Here is a 13,329-nt window from a genome sequence, read left to right on the forward strand (position 1 = left end):
GAAGCAGTGTTTTGAAATAAAAGCCACTGCAGACAATTGAATGGCTTATCTTTAATTTTGCAATGGACTGTAAATCAGGGTGCCGACCACTCTGATAGGGATCATCTGGATTCTTCTGTGCTCTTTTTATAAACACAGAGCAGTTAAGAGCTGAGCAGGAGGCATAGTAGAGGGGCGGGGAAGAGCACTCACTGTTGGAATAGGAAGGACAAATAGCCAAAAAAATTGACCCCTGGGGTAAGCACATATAGCATTGCCTTTTATGATCAATTTTATGGTGATAGAGGCAGACACTGTGATGCTTACTGGTTTCCTTTGGTGACAGGTCAAGTGCTCATAGGACAGGGTAGCTGGGAACCAAAGTTTTAGAAGAGCAGATTTGTCTGTGCAAGGCCTTATGTTTGGGAGTGCCTGGCTCTCAGGCTCATTTTAGGAGTCATCAGCTGTAGTGTTATGCCCTCTTCTCCTCTGGCTGTTCCTGAGAAGCAATGCAACTTTATGCTGTTGTCTCCTGCCAAAATTCTGTCAAGCTTTCCACAGTATGGACAAATAGGTGAATTACCTATTTTTGTCCATAACCTCCTGCAGTGCTCCTTCCAAGATCTGATTCAGATATGGCACTGGATAGCACCTGTTGGGGCCGAGGGGCTGTGGCCAGCAGCCCGGGCACGTGGGCCGGGGAACGGGTCGGCACGGCGAACTAGAATTAAGCACGGATGCGTAGAGGTTGATTAAAGATTGTTTTACTTTACACCGTAGGTGGTCACGGTGCAGGCAGGAAAAACTTTCTTGAGTTGCAGTTACAAAAAAACCAACCCAAACACACATGTGGAGTTTGCTAGGCTCCACCGAAGACACACGAGCGGAGTTTGCTAGGCTCCGCTAAACGAACACGAACAGAGCTCTGGATACCACTCACGGAGTTTGCTAGGCTCCGTGGACCGTCCGAAATGAGAGTTCAAAAGGTGACTCTCCACGAGTGCACAGGGTGGGGTACGTCGAGGGATCGTGTGGCGACGGGGAGAGGCTAGAGGTCAATCAGGCCCCTGTATCCTCCTCTAAGGCACACACGGAGTTTGTTAGGCTCCACAGCGTGCTTAGAGTTCTTCACGAGATGGATGTGAAGTCCTCCTCCTCCAACTTGGGCGGAAACTGCTCAAGCCTCTTATACGGCTAGCAAGCCAATCGCTAGCCGCCACGTGGGAATAATTTAGAAACAGCCAATAGTGGGAAACAAATTTACATACAGGTGGCAGGAACTCCTTTGCACCGGGGTTTTCTCTATGCAACTGAGAATTGCACCATGCAAGGAAAGCTCCACGTGGCGGGAAATAATTTTGCAGTGCCGAAGCACACACAAAATCATACCCTTTGGGTCATGACAGCACCCAGTTATGATCCCATGAGGCTATCACTGAGGAAATTTTGTGAAATATGTCTATATAACCATGTCTAGACACCACAAATTTATAGACCCTTGCCTCTTTCCACAGGTACGGGAGATTCGTGACCTCAACAAGACCAGTTGAAAGCATGAAAAGCAGGGAGAGCACAGAAGCAGCTATAAAAATAAGCTCAGTATGTTCGGGTGTTAAGTTGGGCTTCCTAACACAAAATCTGGCTGCATGTTAGCATTTGAACAGGTGGCATCCACTCAACATGACCCTAGAGCAGTTGGGGACATGCAGGTAAACAGAATGACCAGTAACACAGTGCAAAGCAGCATGGAAGGACTGCTGAAGACCTTCAAGATATAACTACAAACACTACTGCACCATAACTTACTCACTCCACTGGGAAATTATACTTATTTATTCATTATTTGCATCTGTCATGGAGACACAGGTCTTCTTATACGAATATAACCAGGTTTGCACTGACATAAATTGCCAGTGATGATAACCACATAAACACTGTGACAGGATGGTGTTACCATTAGCTGAACATCCTGGAGAAAATCTAATAATTGAAGATAACAAGACAAGGACGTTAATATCTTTATTAATAGCACAGAATATGCGATGAAATATTTTCTAATCCTTCACCACTTTTTGTGCCATGTTGAAAGGTAATTTATGTCCTACCTGGCAAGACTTGATTACCTAGAAATAATTATGCACGATATTATAGCCATAAGAATTGCTAGTCAGATTTGGGATCCAGGGTTTATTTTTCAGCTGTTTACTGAATATAAATAGTTAAAAGGAAAAAAACCCTACAAACAAAAGAAACGCCACAAGCAGTTTGACCAGAATCAAATGAACGAGAAAAAAAAAAAAGTCAATGACTTCTTTGTGCACAGAGTTGGAAATTGGAAGAAAAGTTCCTAAATCAGTTGGAGCAGAAGAGGGAAAGATATCTTGATGGGAGAACTCTTAGCTCTTAACAGGAGTAGATGCTGCTTTCATAGTCTTCTTTAGATGGTGATAATTTGGCAGGATTTTCATCAGGAAATCCAGCTGCAGCGTTTGTGGCTAGAAGGTACAGCGAAGAATTAGAAAAGGAAGGTGTAAGAAACCAAGGCACTTGAACAACATTAGGCTGGCCCTCCACATCGTTAGAGATGCACTCATGACATGGCACAGATGACACTCCTGACATGAACTGGATAAGCACAGTCGCACTGAATCTTTGCCCTGGTGCAGGAGTCAACATTCTTTTTGTCACTTTAAGAAATATCTCGGGCCCTGTCACCTTACTATAAGAGCACGATGCGTTTTGGAGACAACTAGCTAGTCTGTCTAATGCATGCTTGTTCAGGGGGTTTCATACAATGGAGGGTGAAGCTATGCGCCCAAATGCCTTACATTACCGTTTTTCAACCGGTGTGCCGCCAGGAATGTCCAGGTGTGCCACGGCATTTTGGGCTGGAGCCACGCCCCCCCACCTGCTGCTACAGTGGTGGGCAGCCAGATAGAGGGGCTGCTCTGAAGCATTCCGCTACTCGCAACACCCCACTCCCTTATCTGCAGCATTCAGCTGCTCGCCACCCAATCCCCCATCCCTCCCCCACACTTTGCAGTGTGCCATTGGGTGGGGGAGGCCATGTAAGTGTGCCATGCGATGAAAAACTTTGGGAAACACTGCCTTACACGAAGGCATTTTGCACTTACAGGCAGGCAATAGACAGGAAGGTGAGCACCCACTAGGTATTTCTTTCATGAGTGGGCTTCAAAATGAGTAATGATGCAATGAATTTTGAATTATATTTAGACAAGAGGACATAATGCCAATCGGCTTCACAAAAGCAGTGTTCCCAGGCGAGAAGCAAAGCATAGCTGGTTACAGAGCTGCTTCAGAAAACTTTTGGAAGAGACCAAAAGAGACAAAGAATGATGGACCTGGAAGGCTGCCCCTGCCTACAGCCTTGGAGGTGTTTTGTAAGGACATGAGGGACCACCCTATCAATATACAAACTATTCCTGATATAAGAAGATAGAAGGCAAACTGGGACCTAGGAATTCTCTTCCCTCCACTTGGACCACATGTACACAGTAGCTCTCCAGTCCCTTTTTGCTTTTAAAGTAAAGTAGTGGCCATTCTTTAGAGGAACAGGGTCAAAACCCCTATGGAGTCTGGCCACCTTGGCAGGGGACAAACTCTCCAGTGTGGTTTGTGGAACACTCACCTGGGGACGCTCCGTCTGGACTCGACGCAGGCAGTCAGCTCCATAGATCACAGTGTTCTCAGGGATAACTTCATATGTGTTGACATTGCAGCAGGCCCCAATGATGCAGCCACTGGTCAGAATCACATTCCTGCCCACAAACGCTACAAGGAAACAGATAAATCATTATTGTGGCTGCAGTGTAGATATACTCTTACAGTAATCTTACAATTTCATTCCCACTTCTCTATGGGTTAGACACTTGCTTGAACCCACCTGCATGCAAACAAAGAGAGTCTAACTTTTATGGACTAGTACAGAATTAAAAAATAATAGTCACTAAAATTAGCTACAAGACCTTTCAATCTCAATTAACTTGCTCTGACACTGGAAAGGGAGCTCCCAACTACATTTATGTCTTAAAACTTTAAAATCCAATTAAATGCTGCCTTCATATTGGCTGGGCTCTGTTCTTTTAAACAGAAATGGTGCTAACTGGCTGGGATCACAATGGTCAGGCATGGCAGAGATACTGGAATCCTTCATCTTGTAAGGGCAGGAAACAGATAGCACCACATCATTTTCATATCCATGTCCACACTAAGACTGTAGTCAGATAGGTGTAGTTTTAATGTAGGTCACTTGGTCAGATTCCCTACTTGGGTGAATCTCAACTAGTTCGTATATTTAAAAGCATATTTTTACCCTGGCACAGATGTGGCCTAAAAAAGACTTAACGGATAATGCACCAGTACTGAATGAGATATTATACCTTTGCCTCTGCTAGATCAGGGTGGGCAAAGTCTGGCCTGTGGGCCGGATTAGGCCCACAATGGACTCCATTTCCCAGCAGCCCCTGCAGCAGTGGTTCCTTCTGACTGCTGCTGCCAGAGACTTGTTGCCCAGGCACCCCCACCCATCCACTCCACAGCCTCCACAAGGGCCAGGACCTGTGTGGGCAGGGTCTGTGGCTGGGAGGCTGAGATGGGCAGGCAGCCAAGGGTGAGATGGGCAGGCAGGGTCGGGGAGAGCCTGGGATCTTGAGACAGTGACAGTGTGGGGCTGGGGCCAAGCTATGATCCACTGCCCGCATGCCTGTGCAAAGGGCACAGGTTCTGTGGACAGGGGTATGCGTAACTGGCTGGGATCACAATGGTCAGGCATGGCAGAGATACTGGAATCCTTCATCTTGTAAGGGCAGGAAACAGATAGCACCACATCATTTTCAAGGGGCAGGGGCTGCTGGGAAATGGAGTCCAGCTGCCTGCACAATCTGCCATTTTGCCCGCTCCTGGTATAGATCCTGTCTTAACAGTATATAACATAATGTAACAGGTATCCAATGTACCAAAGGAGTGTTTTTATCTTCACCCTGGAAAAAAGTCACAATTGCTTACCTTTTGATTCAATTACATTGTTATCACCCACTTTCATGGCTTGTGAAACTGTAAGGCATAGTTAAAGAAACATATAGTTTTTAGTGTTTTAGTTCTAGCAACACACTTCCACTCAAAATTATAAAACCGCAGCCCAAGAAGGAAAAATCAAAGTATATGCACTAGACTGATTTTCATTGTGAAAGCTGGATACAAAGTTAACAACTATTATCTTCAAGAGAGACACCCAAAAAGGCTTACAGTTTGACAACTTAAAAATACAGGCATTCCTCAGACTTACAACACAATTGGTTCTTGTAAATCACGTCTTAAGTTGAAACGCCGTAACTTGGAACCAACTTTCCCATAGGGACAGTGTTACAAATGGGGGATTGGTTCCTTTATGACAGTTGATACAGCCTGCAGGTGGTAAGTGGTGGAAGGAGAGGGAGAAGAGAAGGGGTGTGGGGGGGCAGATCAATGCCCCCCACAGTGAAGGAGGGACTGGGGCTGGGGCAAACACTGCCCAGACGGGGCCAAGTGAACACGGTGGGGAGGCGGGGTGGCAGCTCCCACTGCTGTGCACTGCTCACATGGTGGTTCAACCAGCAGTTCCCGCCACTGGTCCAGGAGGGCATGCGGCCGGCATATGTCCTCGGACCTGTGTGGGCTGGGTTGGGCAGGGCTGGGGTTGCACCGGGCTGCAGAGGCTACAGTGATTTTTTGGGTGGTTGCAGACCCCCCCCATAGCCCCCGCTCTGCTGCCTGTTCTGCCCCGATCCAGGGGCACACTACCTCCCATGCCCTCAAAGCCACGGCTCATTTGGGGGGGGGGGGGGGGGGGGGGGGGCTCCTACCATTGCATGCCACCTGTCTGCAGCAGCTCCATCACGTGCCCATCTTGCAGAGGCTGAGTGAGCGGGGGGAGGGCGGGGGCGTATGCCCCCAGATCAGGGTGGGGCGGATTTGCAAGCACCCAAAAATTCACTGTAGCTTCCACCCCCTGCCTGGAGCACAGCTCAGTGCAGCCCCACCGGTGCAGATCCAGGGGGGGATGCCCCCCCAGATCAGTGGCAGGAGCAGTGGTGGGAACTGGCAGTTGAGCCACCAAACAAGCAGCATGCAGCAGCATGCAGCACTGGGAGCTGCCGCTGTGCCCCCCCCCCCCCCCCCCCAAGGCAGCGCTTGCCCTAGCCCTAGCCCCGGTCCCAGCCCCAGTCCCTCCTTCATGACAGCGGGCATTTATCTCCCCCCGCCCCCGTCCCTTCCGTTACACCACTTACCAGCTGCATGCAGTATTGGCCATCGTAAAGACAGAACCCATGTTGGAACATCGAAATGGGCGTCAATCAAAACTCAAAGTCCTAAGTCGAGGACTGCCTGTACTATAAAATGTCTTCTTTTCTTTAGTCACAACCAATCTCAAAAGATATTTTATGTTGTCAGGATCCTTAAGGGCTACAACATCCCTAAGTCATTTCATAAAAAAACTGAGTCTTTAAAGGACTAACTTATGTCTGGAATTGAAGCAGTGTGTCAACCTCTTTGGATTAGAAAAAGAGAACCTCTTGAATTTTCAACAAGGCAAGTGCAGCCAGTTTACAGCCAAAATTTCAACTGTTATGTTTGTTTTCCTTGCAATTCTTCCCCTGTATCAGGCTGTTGTAGAAAATACATAAGGACTGAATATAAATACCCTATTTACTTGACTGCCACACGTACCTCCCCCTCCACCCCAAATCAGGAAGCTTGTCTTAAGCAGGGAAGCTGATTTTCTTTGCTGGAATAGAAGCATAGAGGAGTAGAAACATGGCCTTATTTATTGAGACAACTAGCAAACTGGGTAGGACTGAGCAAGCTGCTGTACGCTGTTGGCTACGACTGTGGAATTTTTTTTATATTCTGCCTTCCAAGAAACAAGGCACATGCCTTATCTGAGGGAGTATGGAAAAATACAACATTCTGCACCTTTGAGTAGAAATACCAAATACATTAATTTATATGAGAGGCAGCAAGATCTAATGAATTGAGGAAGAGACAAAAAGTCCCATATTCCAATTAGAATTCTCTCACGCAGTCTTCATCTATGACCTAACTTGCTTGCGTCTCTGTTTCCTCTTCTGTAAAATTAGAATAAGATTTAGCTTTCTCCAAGACAGCTAGTATTTGTACAATGCTTTGAAAATACAGAATACGAAAATTTGATAATACTGTTTAACAAGGATACAGCAACCAACTTCAAAAACATTATTGGTGCCAATGACCATTGGTTTTGGTTCAATTCCTTCGGTGTCTGGTGTAATATTTTCAGGAAATCTGTAGGAGTATTAAAAAAAAGTTTTCAGAATTTGACATTAAAAGAGCACTGCCTCTTTAAAAAGCGAAAAAGAGAACACCTACCCTTTGCTCAAATCTTTTAGATTTCAGATTTAAACATTAATGCTATGTGTTTACTTTTACATACTTCCAGACTGGGGCAATGAAGAGAGTAGTCAGATTTACTTCTAATTCTCATGCAAGAGCTTAATGCAACAACGCTGAGGATACAATATTTTTGAGGAAGGAGTTACTCCAAAGAAATACAGGAAAAGTGGGAATTTGATATATCATGGATTTTTCACTAACAATCTTCAGCTGGTTACAGTCAAGGCTGAACCATCTTCTCTAGACAGAACATGAGGGAAAACAAAGCAAATGCTTCACTAATTTAAGTAAGGCTGTTTTCAAATTCCTTATAGCCTTTCTTGCTGGGCACTTAATTTTTTATCATTAAACTGCCGCTACTTACAGGGAATTTTTTTCTAGAAACAATGTTTTACAGTTACTTTTCTAATGTGGTAAGGACAGTTCTCTTCTCTTTAGACTTTTCAGACCAACTGTTCCACACATTTGAGTAGTCCTGGATTTTTTTTTTTTTTTTATACATGGCTGTGTTTGAGGAGTAGGACAAATTTAGGTGTGAAAAGGAAAGCTGTATGGTACTGAGAGAATTTAAGTCATGAATTTTATCCAGTCCCAGCCAGCCAATTGTGCAGGTTTGCAAAGCTGTGGCAGGCCTACATACTTTTTTTCTTTAAATGAATAATAATGCTCGTGTAAGATGCCTGTTTAAGAGATCAAGAGAATCAAGTTCTCTTCTTAGCCCAGAACAGGTACAACACCTGGAGAGATGCATGAAGCTTCCTAAGTACTTCCCCTGTTCCAGAGGGGTACTATATACAGCTAAAAGTGGAGTTTATTCTTGTTGCCCAGACTATCAATGATTAAATTAGAAAGAGATACTCATCGTTCTCTTGGAGTATATCCTGTTGTGAAGATTTCTGTGCCTTAAACAGTAGTGTAACAGATGCTTACTAACCCATTTATGATAAGTGCTTGCTCTTCTATTAGGTTGCCTTCACCAATCACTATTGGTCCTGCTTCTGCAATGATCCGTGCTTTTGGATGAATCACTGTCCTAGGTCCTGTGGGAATACAATGAGGTACTTACCAGAGAAGAGCTCACGTGGGAAAATCATACCAAAGACAATACCTTTTCATAAAGGACCTTGTCCCAACTGCTGCTACTTTAAGGAACTGACTCTAATGATTCCAAACACCACTAGATATAGTGGTGTTTGGAATCATTATAGAGTGTCATTATAGGTGTTATAGAGCTGCTAACAGACATTCCAGCTCTATAACCACCTCTTTAACCAGCTCTATATCTGGCCTTTAATTTAACCAACTTCTGTAATCTTGTGAAATAGGTGCATAGTAATTATAAAAGCAATGCTCTGCAGTCCAGGTTTGTGATACTCTGCATGCAAAACAGGCAGCCTAACATTTCACAGGGGCAGTGTTCAGGTAGCTGAGTTCTTGCTTGACAAGTACAAACATCCCATTTCCTAGGTCTTTAAAAAAAAAAAAAAAAAAAAAATCTAAATTTTTTGAAAGGCAGCCTTCCCTCACATCACTGATCTATGCCTGCAAACTTAATTTCTGGTAGGGAAATATTTTTAGCGGGATTATCATAGAGAAGTAGGGCTGGATGGAACCTCCAGAAGTCATCTAGTCCAATCCCCTGCCTGAGGCAGGATCATCCGTACCGAAACCATAATCTAAACTCTACATAAAACTGCCCTCAACCTTCATGCAACACAGACATAACACCCTAGCCTGCCACAGGTAAAGCAGGGGAACTACAGCAACCAACATCCTGCTTTTATGAAATGTCAGTATATACTCAAAGAGATCCCAGTTATAGGGCCACCCCCACTGCTACAGAGGAAGGCTAAACTCCTCACAGTCCATGTCAACCTGACTATGGGGTAAAATTCCTTCCTGATCCCAAATAGGGTAATTGGTCTGACCCTGAGCAGAGGTGCAAGGCCCCCTAGGCAGGAACCTCTGGCTTTGATCCCAGCATAAGCACTAGCACACCCCAGTCAAAGTCCCCAGCCTTGGCTGTAGCCAACATCCAGTGCCTCTGGGAAAGCTTAAAAACACCTTGACACGCAGCAGAAAAAGGGGTGGGGGTGGAATGTGGGGATAACCAGCAAAGCCCAAAAGCATGGGAAATAACTATGGCAGAACAAAGATATGACTATGCCTAAATCATTCCTGACCAGTGGCTGTCCAACCTCTTCTTGAACACCCTGTGATGGAGAGTTCACAACTTCCCTAGCCAGTCTGCTCCACTGCCTCACTGTTGTAATAGTGAAGACATTTTTCTGGATATCTAATCTAAACCTACTTTGCTGCAACTTCAAGCCCTTGCTCCACACCCTCCTTTCTGCAGCAAGAGAGAAAAGGTGCTTTCCCTGTTTTTTATGGCCATCCTTCAAGTATTTGAACACTACTATCATGTCCCCTCTTAAGTGCCTTTTCCACAAGCTGAACAGGCCTAGTCCTTCAGCCTGTCCTCGCATGACTTGCATTCCAAGTTTCTGATCATCTTTGTTGCCTGCCTTTAAACGCTAACATTTCCATGTCCTTTTAAAAATGTGGTGACCAGTACTCCAGATGTGGCCTAACCAGTGCTGAGTAGAGAGGCACTATCACCTCCCGTGTCTTGCACCTGATGCTTATACTGATGCAGCCCAAAACCAATTGGCCTTTTGCGCAGCAGACACCCAAGTCCTTTTTCCAAGCTGCCATCTAGCCTGGTGTCCACCATTGTGTATTTGTGTTTTTGATTAGTCTTCCTGAGGTGCAGCACCTTGCACTTGTCTACACTGAACTTCCATCATGTTAGCTCTAGCCCAGCTTTGCAATGTCAAGATCCTTCTGAATTGTGCTCACAGCTTGCAATGTGCTCACAATCCTTTCTAGTTTTGTGTTGTCTGCAATCTTACTCAAGACAGTTTCCTATGCCAGCATCCAAATTGTTAATCAACACAGTGAATAACACTGGGCCAAGGACAGACACCTACCAGACTCCACTCAAGACCTCCTGCCATTCTGACATGGACTTGTTAATATTTACCCTTTGCTTGTGGCTACTGAGTCAGTTATCGATCCACCTTATACTACTTTTATCTAGCCCACATTTCTCCAGTTTGTTTACATTAAATCTTATACTACGATATGAAGAACAGCAATGTAGCTGTCATTCCTGCAGAAAGCTTTCAAGTGCAGTTTTGCATACATACCGACATCAGTATAGCCATTCATGCCTGTATTGTTGTATGGGGCCACTATCTGAAGCTTGTTTCTCTTCTTTCTAAGCAGCCCTCTGATCTAAACTTATCTGCAACTCTAATGACTTTGGTAAAGCCCTGAACTGCTCAAACAGTGAAGGCATTGTAAAGGGTTGCTCTCTGATCTCATATCTAAGGCAATGGCAAACTCTTTCCTAGTAAGCAAGAACACGCGCACTTCAGCTGGGGCCTTGGGGCAGCCGACAAGCAGTGATTTCAAGGGAAGATGTAGGGCACCAGCCTTCTCTTCTGGCGGGACGTTAATTACAGAGGCTTCCCTGGTTCCACGGAGCGGGTCGCTGGGGGAGAGGTGCTGCCAGGGCGGGTGGGCCGCACTCTTGGAGCAGACGCTGCGATTCCAGGAGGCAGCGTTTGCTGCTCACCAGGGGAAAAAGAACAGGGCAGGTAGGACGCCTCCTCTTACCGATAGTTACATCTCCCCGGATCTCACTTTCCACACAGACCACGGCGCCGGGAGCGATTTTCACGCTGCGACAGAAACGTGAGATTAAAGGTGATTAAAAGACTGCTTTTAAAGCCAAGGCGAAGGCCCGCGGCCAGGGGGCGGGCGGTAGCCGTTTCCCCTCAAGCTGCCAGCGCCACCGGCGGGGCACGAGCCAAGGCCGCCCCGCCCCGCCCCGCCCTGCCCCGGGAGTCTCTGCTGCAGCAGAGGGAGCTCCCGTTGCCGCTCGCCGCGCCTCGCGGAGCCGGGCAGCTGCTGCCCAGGGAGGCACCAATCGTGGGGGCTGCGCGCACAGGCCATGGCGGGCGGCGGGGGTGGCAGCCGGCCTCACCTCTTCTGCAGCTTCTCCGACATCTTCCGCCGCTCGATCCACGCACCTGGGCGGGCACCCCGCAGGAGAAGCGCTCGGCGCTCCACTGCCCGGCCTAGCGGTGCGCGCATGCGCGCTTTGCAGCGGCCGGAGCGGAAGGGGGTGGCGCTGGGCGCTGCGGAAGGCGCGAGGCCCGGTGAGGGGGGTTGGTGCTCGTTCCCTCCCTCCACGCTTGTTGAGGAGAGAGAGCTCTTATATAACTGTTACATCTCAGAAAGAGAGCGGGGAGCGCGCTGGTCAGGAGGGGCACCAGCGCTGTCGGGGGTGCCCGTGCCCCTCCTACTCCCCGCCGCTGCTCCCCCTGCCCGCTGACTGAGTTCAGACTGCCAGGCGCAGCTGCCTCTCCCCGCCACCTCCCGTCCTCTGGCTCTGCTGCCAGACCGGCACAGGGAGGAGAGCCCCTCCTGAGCTCTACCCGCCTCGACCCGACGTGTACCCCGATGTCCCGCCAGTGTTCCAGCCCGTGGACGGGCTGTCAGCATTTCCTGGCCTGGTGGCTTGACGTGGCTCCTGCAGGCGTGTGGTGGGGTGCATGGCTGTGGGACGAGGTGCTCCCTGCTGTCAGCACCATGCAGTTGGCCTTGCTGTCGGTGCAGCCTTGCCCCTCCCACAGGACAGCCATGAAGGAGCCACAGGGCACCAGCTTTCTGTGCAACAACTGCCTACTCCACATCTGTGCACAGGGTGGGCTTTCTAGTGTGCATGTGGTCTCATTTGGGCCTGAGTGACCACATGACCTCCTTCAGTGCTCTGAGCAGAAGCCATGGCAGGTCTCTGAGAAGGGACATGTCACCCTGATGAACAGGATGGGGTTCCTGAAGATGAGGCATGTGGCTGAGGCCAGGCCAGCTCAACGCATGGCACAGACAGGCACACTGGTAGCCTAGGATGGAAATAATAAATGTTTGCTGGCAGGGACACTTACGGTTCTTGACTAACTCACAGATTTGGAATTGATTTGGCTGATTTGGATTGGAATGTGAAAAATTCTCAAAACAAGAAAGGAAATCATAAAAGTGAGGGCATGTCCCAGGTACGTAGTACTAAGGAGAGAGCTCAGCTTAGGGAACCTGCCCAAGGCCATGCAGTTCAAAGCCCAGGTTCCTGCTTGGATCAGCTACAATTCTACAGCAATTGAATAGCTTCTACTAGAACAGGGGTGATCAAGGTCTAGTCTGCAGACTAGATTCACCCCACAAACCTGTCCCCTCCAGTTTGTGCGACTCCCCACAGGCAATTTGATGGTGTAGCGAGTGGTGGTAGCATTAATTGCTATAGGTTTTGGAGAGAGCCCCTTGGGCAAGATCTATAATACAGAGCCGTATCATCTGGCCCACCGGGCTGAAAATTTAATGGGGGAAGGAGCAGCAGCTGCTGTGACTTCAGGGGCCACAGCAATTAATGCTGCCATATTTCAGCCCTATGGGCCAGACAACCTGCACTTGTGGGCCAGTCAAGTTGGGCACTGCTATACTAGAGTGTTGAGCAGCTTGATTGATATTTATCATAGGCTTTGATCTCTCACTTCTGCACTCAGAGCAGTGTAGTAGGGCTTTTGGGTGGGGAGGTGAAGAAAGGGTTTTTGGGGGTTTTGTTTGTTGGGTTTTTGTTTTTTAATTGCACATTGCTGTGCTCATGTTAAAAAATACAACTTAGAAAGTACATGGGGGCACAAAGTGTTGAGGTCTAAGGTGGGTCTTGCTAATGGGGAGCCCATTTTGCAGTCTCAGACTGACTCTAGAGGGCTTTACCCTTACCTTAGAGAGCTGTACTATGCTACAGGTAGTGCTGTTGACCGTGATCTTTAGACTTCTGTTCTAGAGACCCTGAGC

General features: G+C 47.5%; 1 protein-coding gene across 1 annotated transcript; it reads right to left on the reverse strand.

Moving 5' to 3' along the window:
- Window positions 1-1,985: 1,985 nt before the first annotated feature.
- On the reverse strand, window positions 1,986-11,568 carry DCTN6 (dynactin subunit 6). The gene is made up of 7 exons (XM_006278815.4): window positions 11,459-11,568; window positions 11,089-11,153; window positions 8,342-8,447; window positions 7,211-7,299; window positions 5,005-5,052; window positions 3,629-3,771; window positions 1,986-2,474 (listed from the first exon to the last, which is right to left on the reverse strand). The coding sequence occupies exons 1-7, from the start codon at window positions 11,566-11,568 to the stop codon at window positions 2,376-2,378; spliced, it is 660 nt and encodes a 219-aa protein (XP_006278877.2). The 3' UTR covers window positions 1,986-2,375.
- Window positions 11,569-13,329: the final 1,761 nt, after the last annotated feature.

Source organism: Alligator mississippiensis, chromosome 2 (assembly GCF_030867095.1).
Source record: "Alligator mississippiensis isolate rAllMis1 chromosome 2, rAllMis1, whole genome shotgun sequence".
NCBI classification, from domain to species: domain Eukaryota; kingdom Metazoa; phylum Chordata; order Crocodylia; family Alligatoridae; genus Alligator; species Alligator mississippiensis.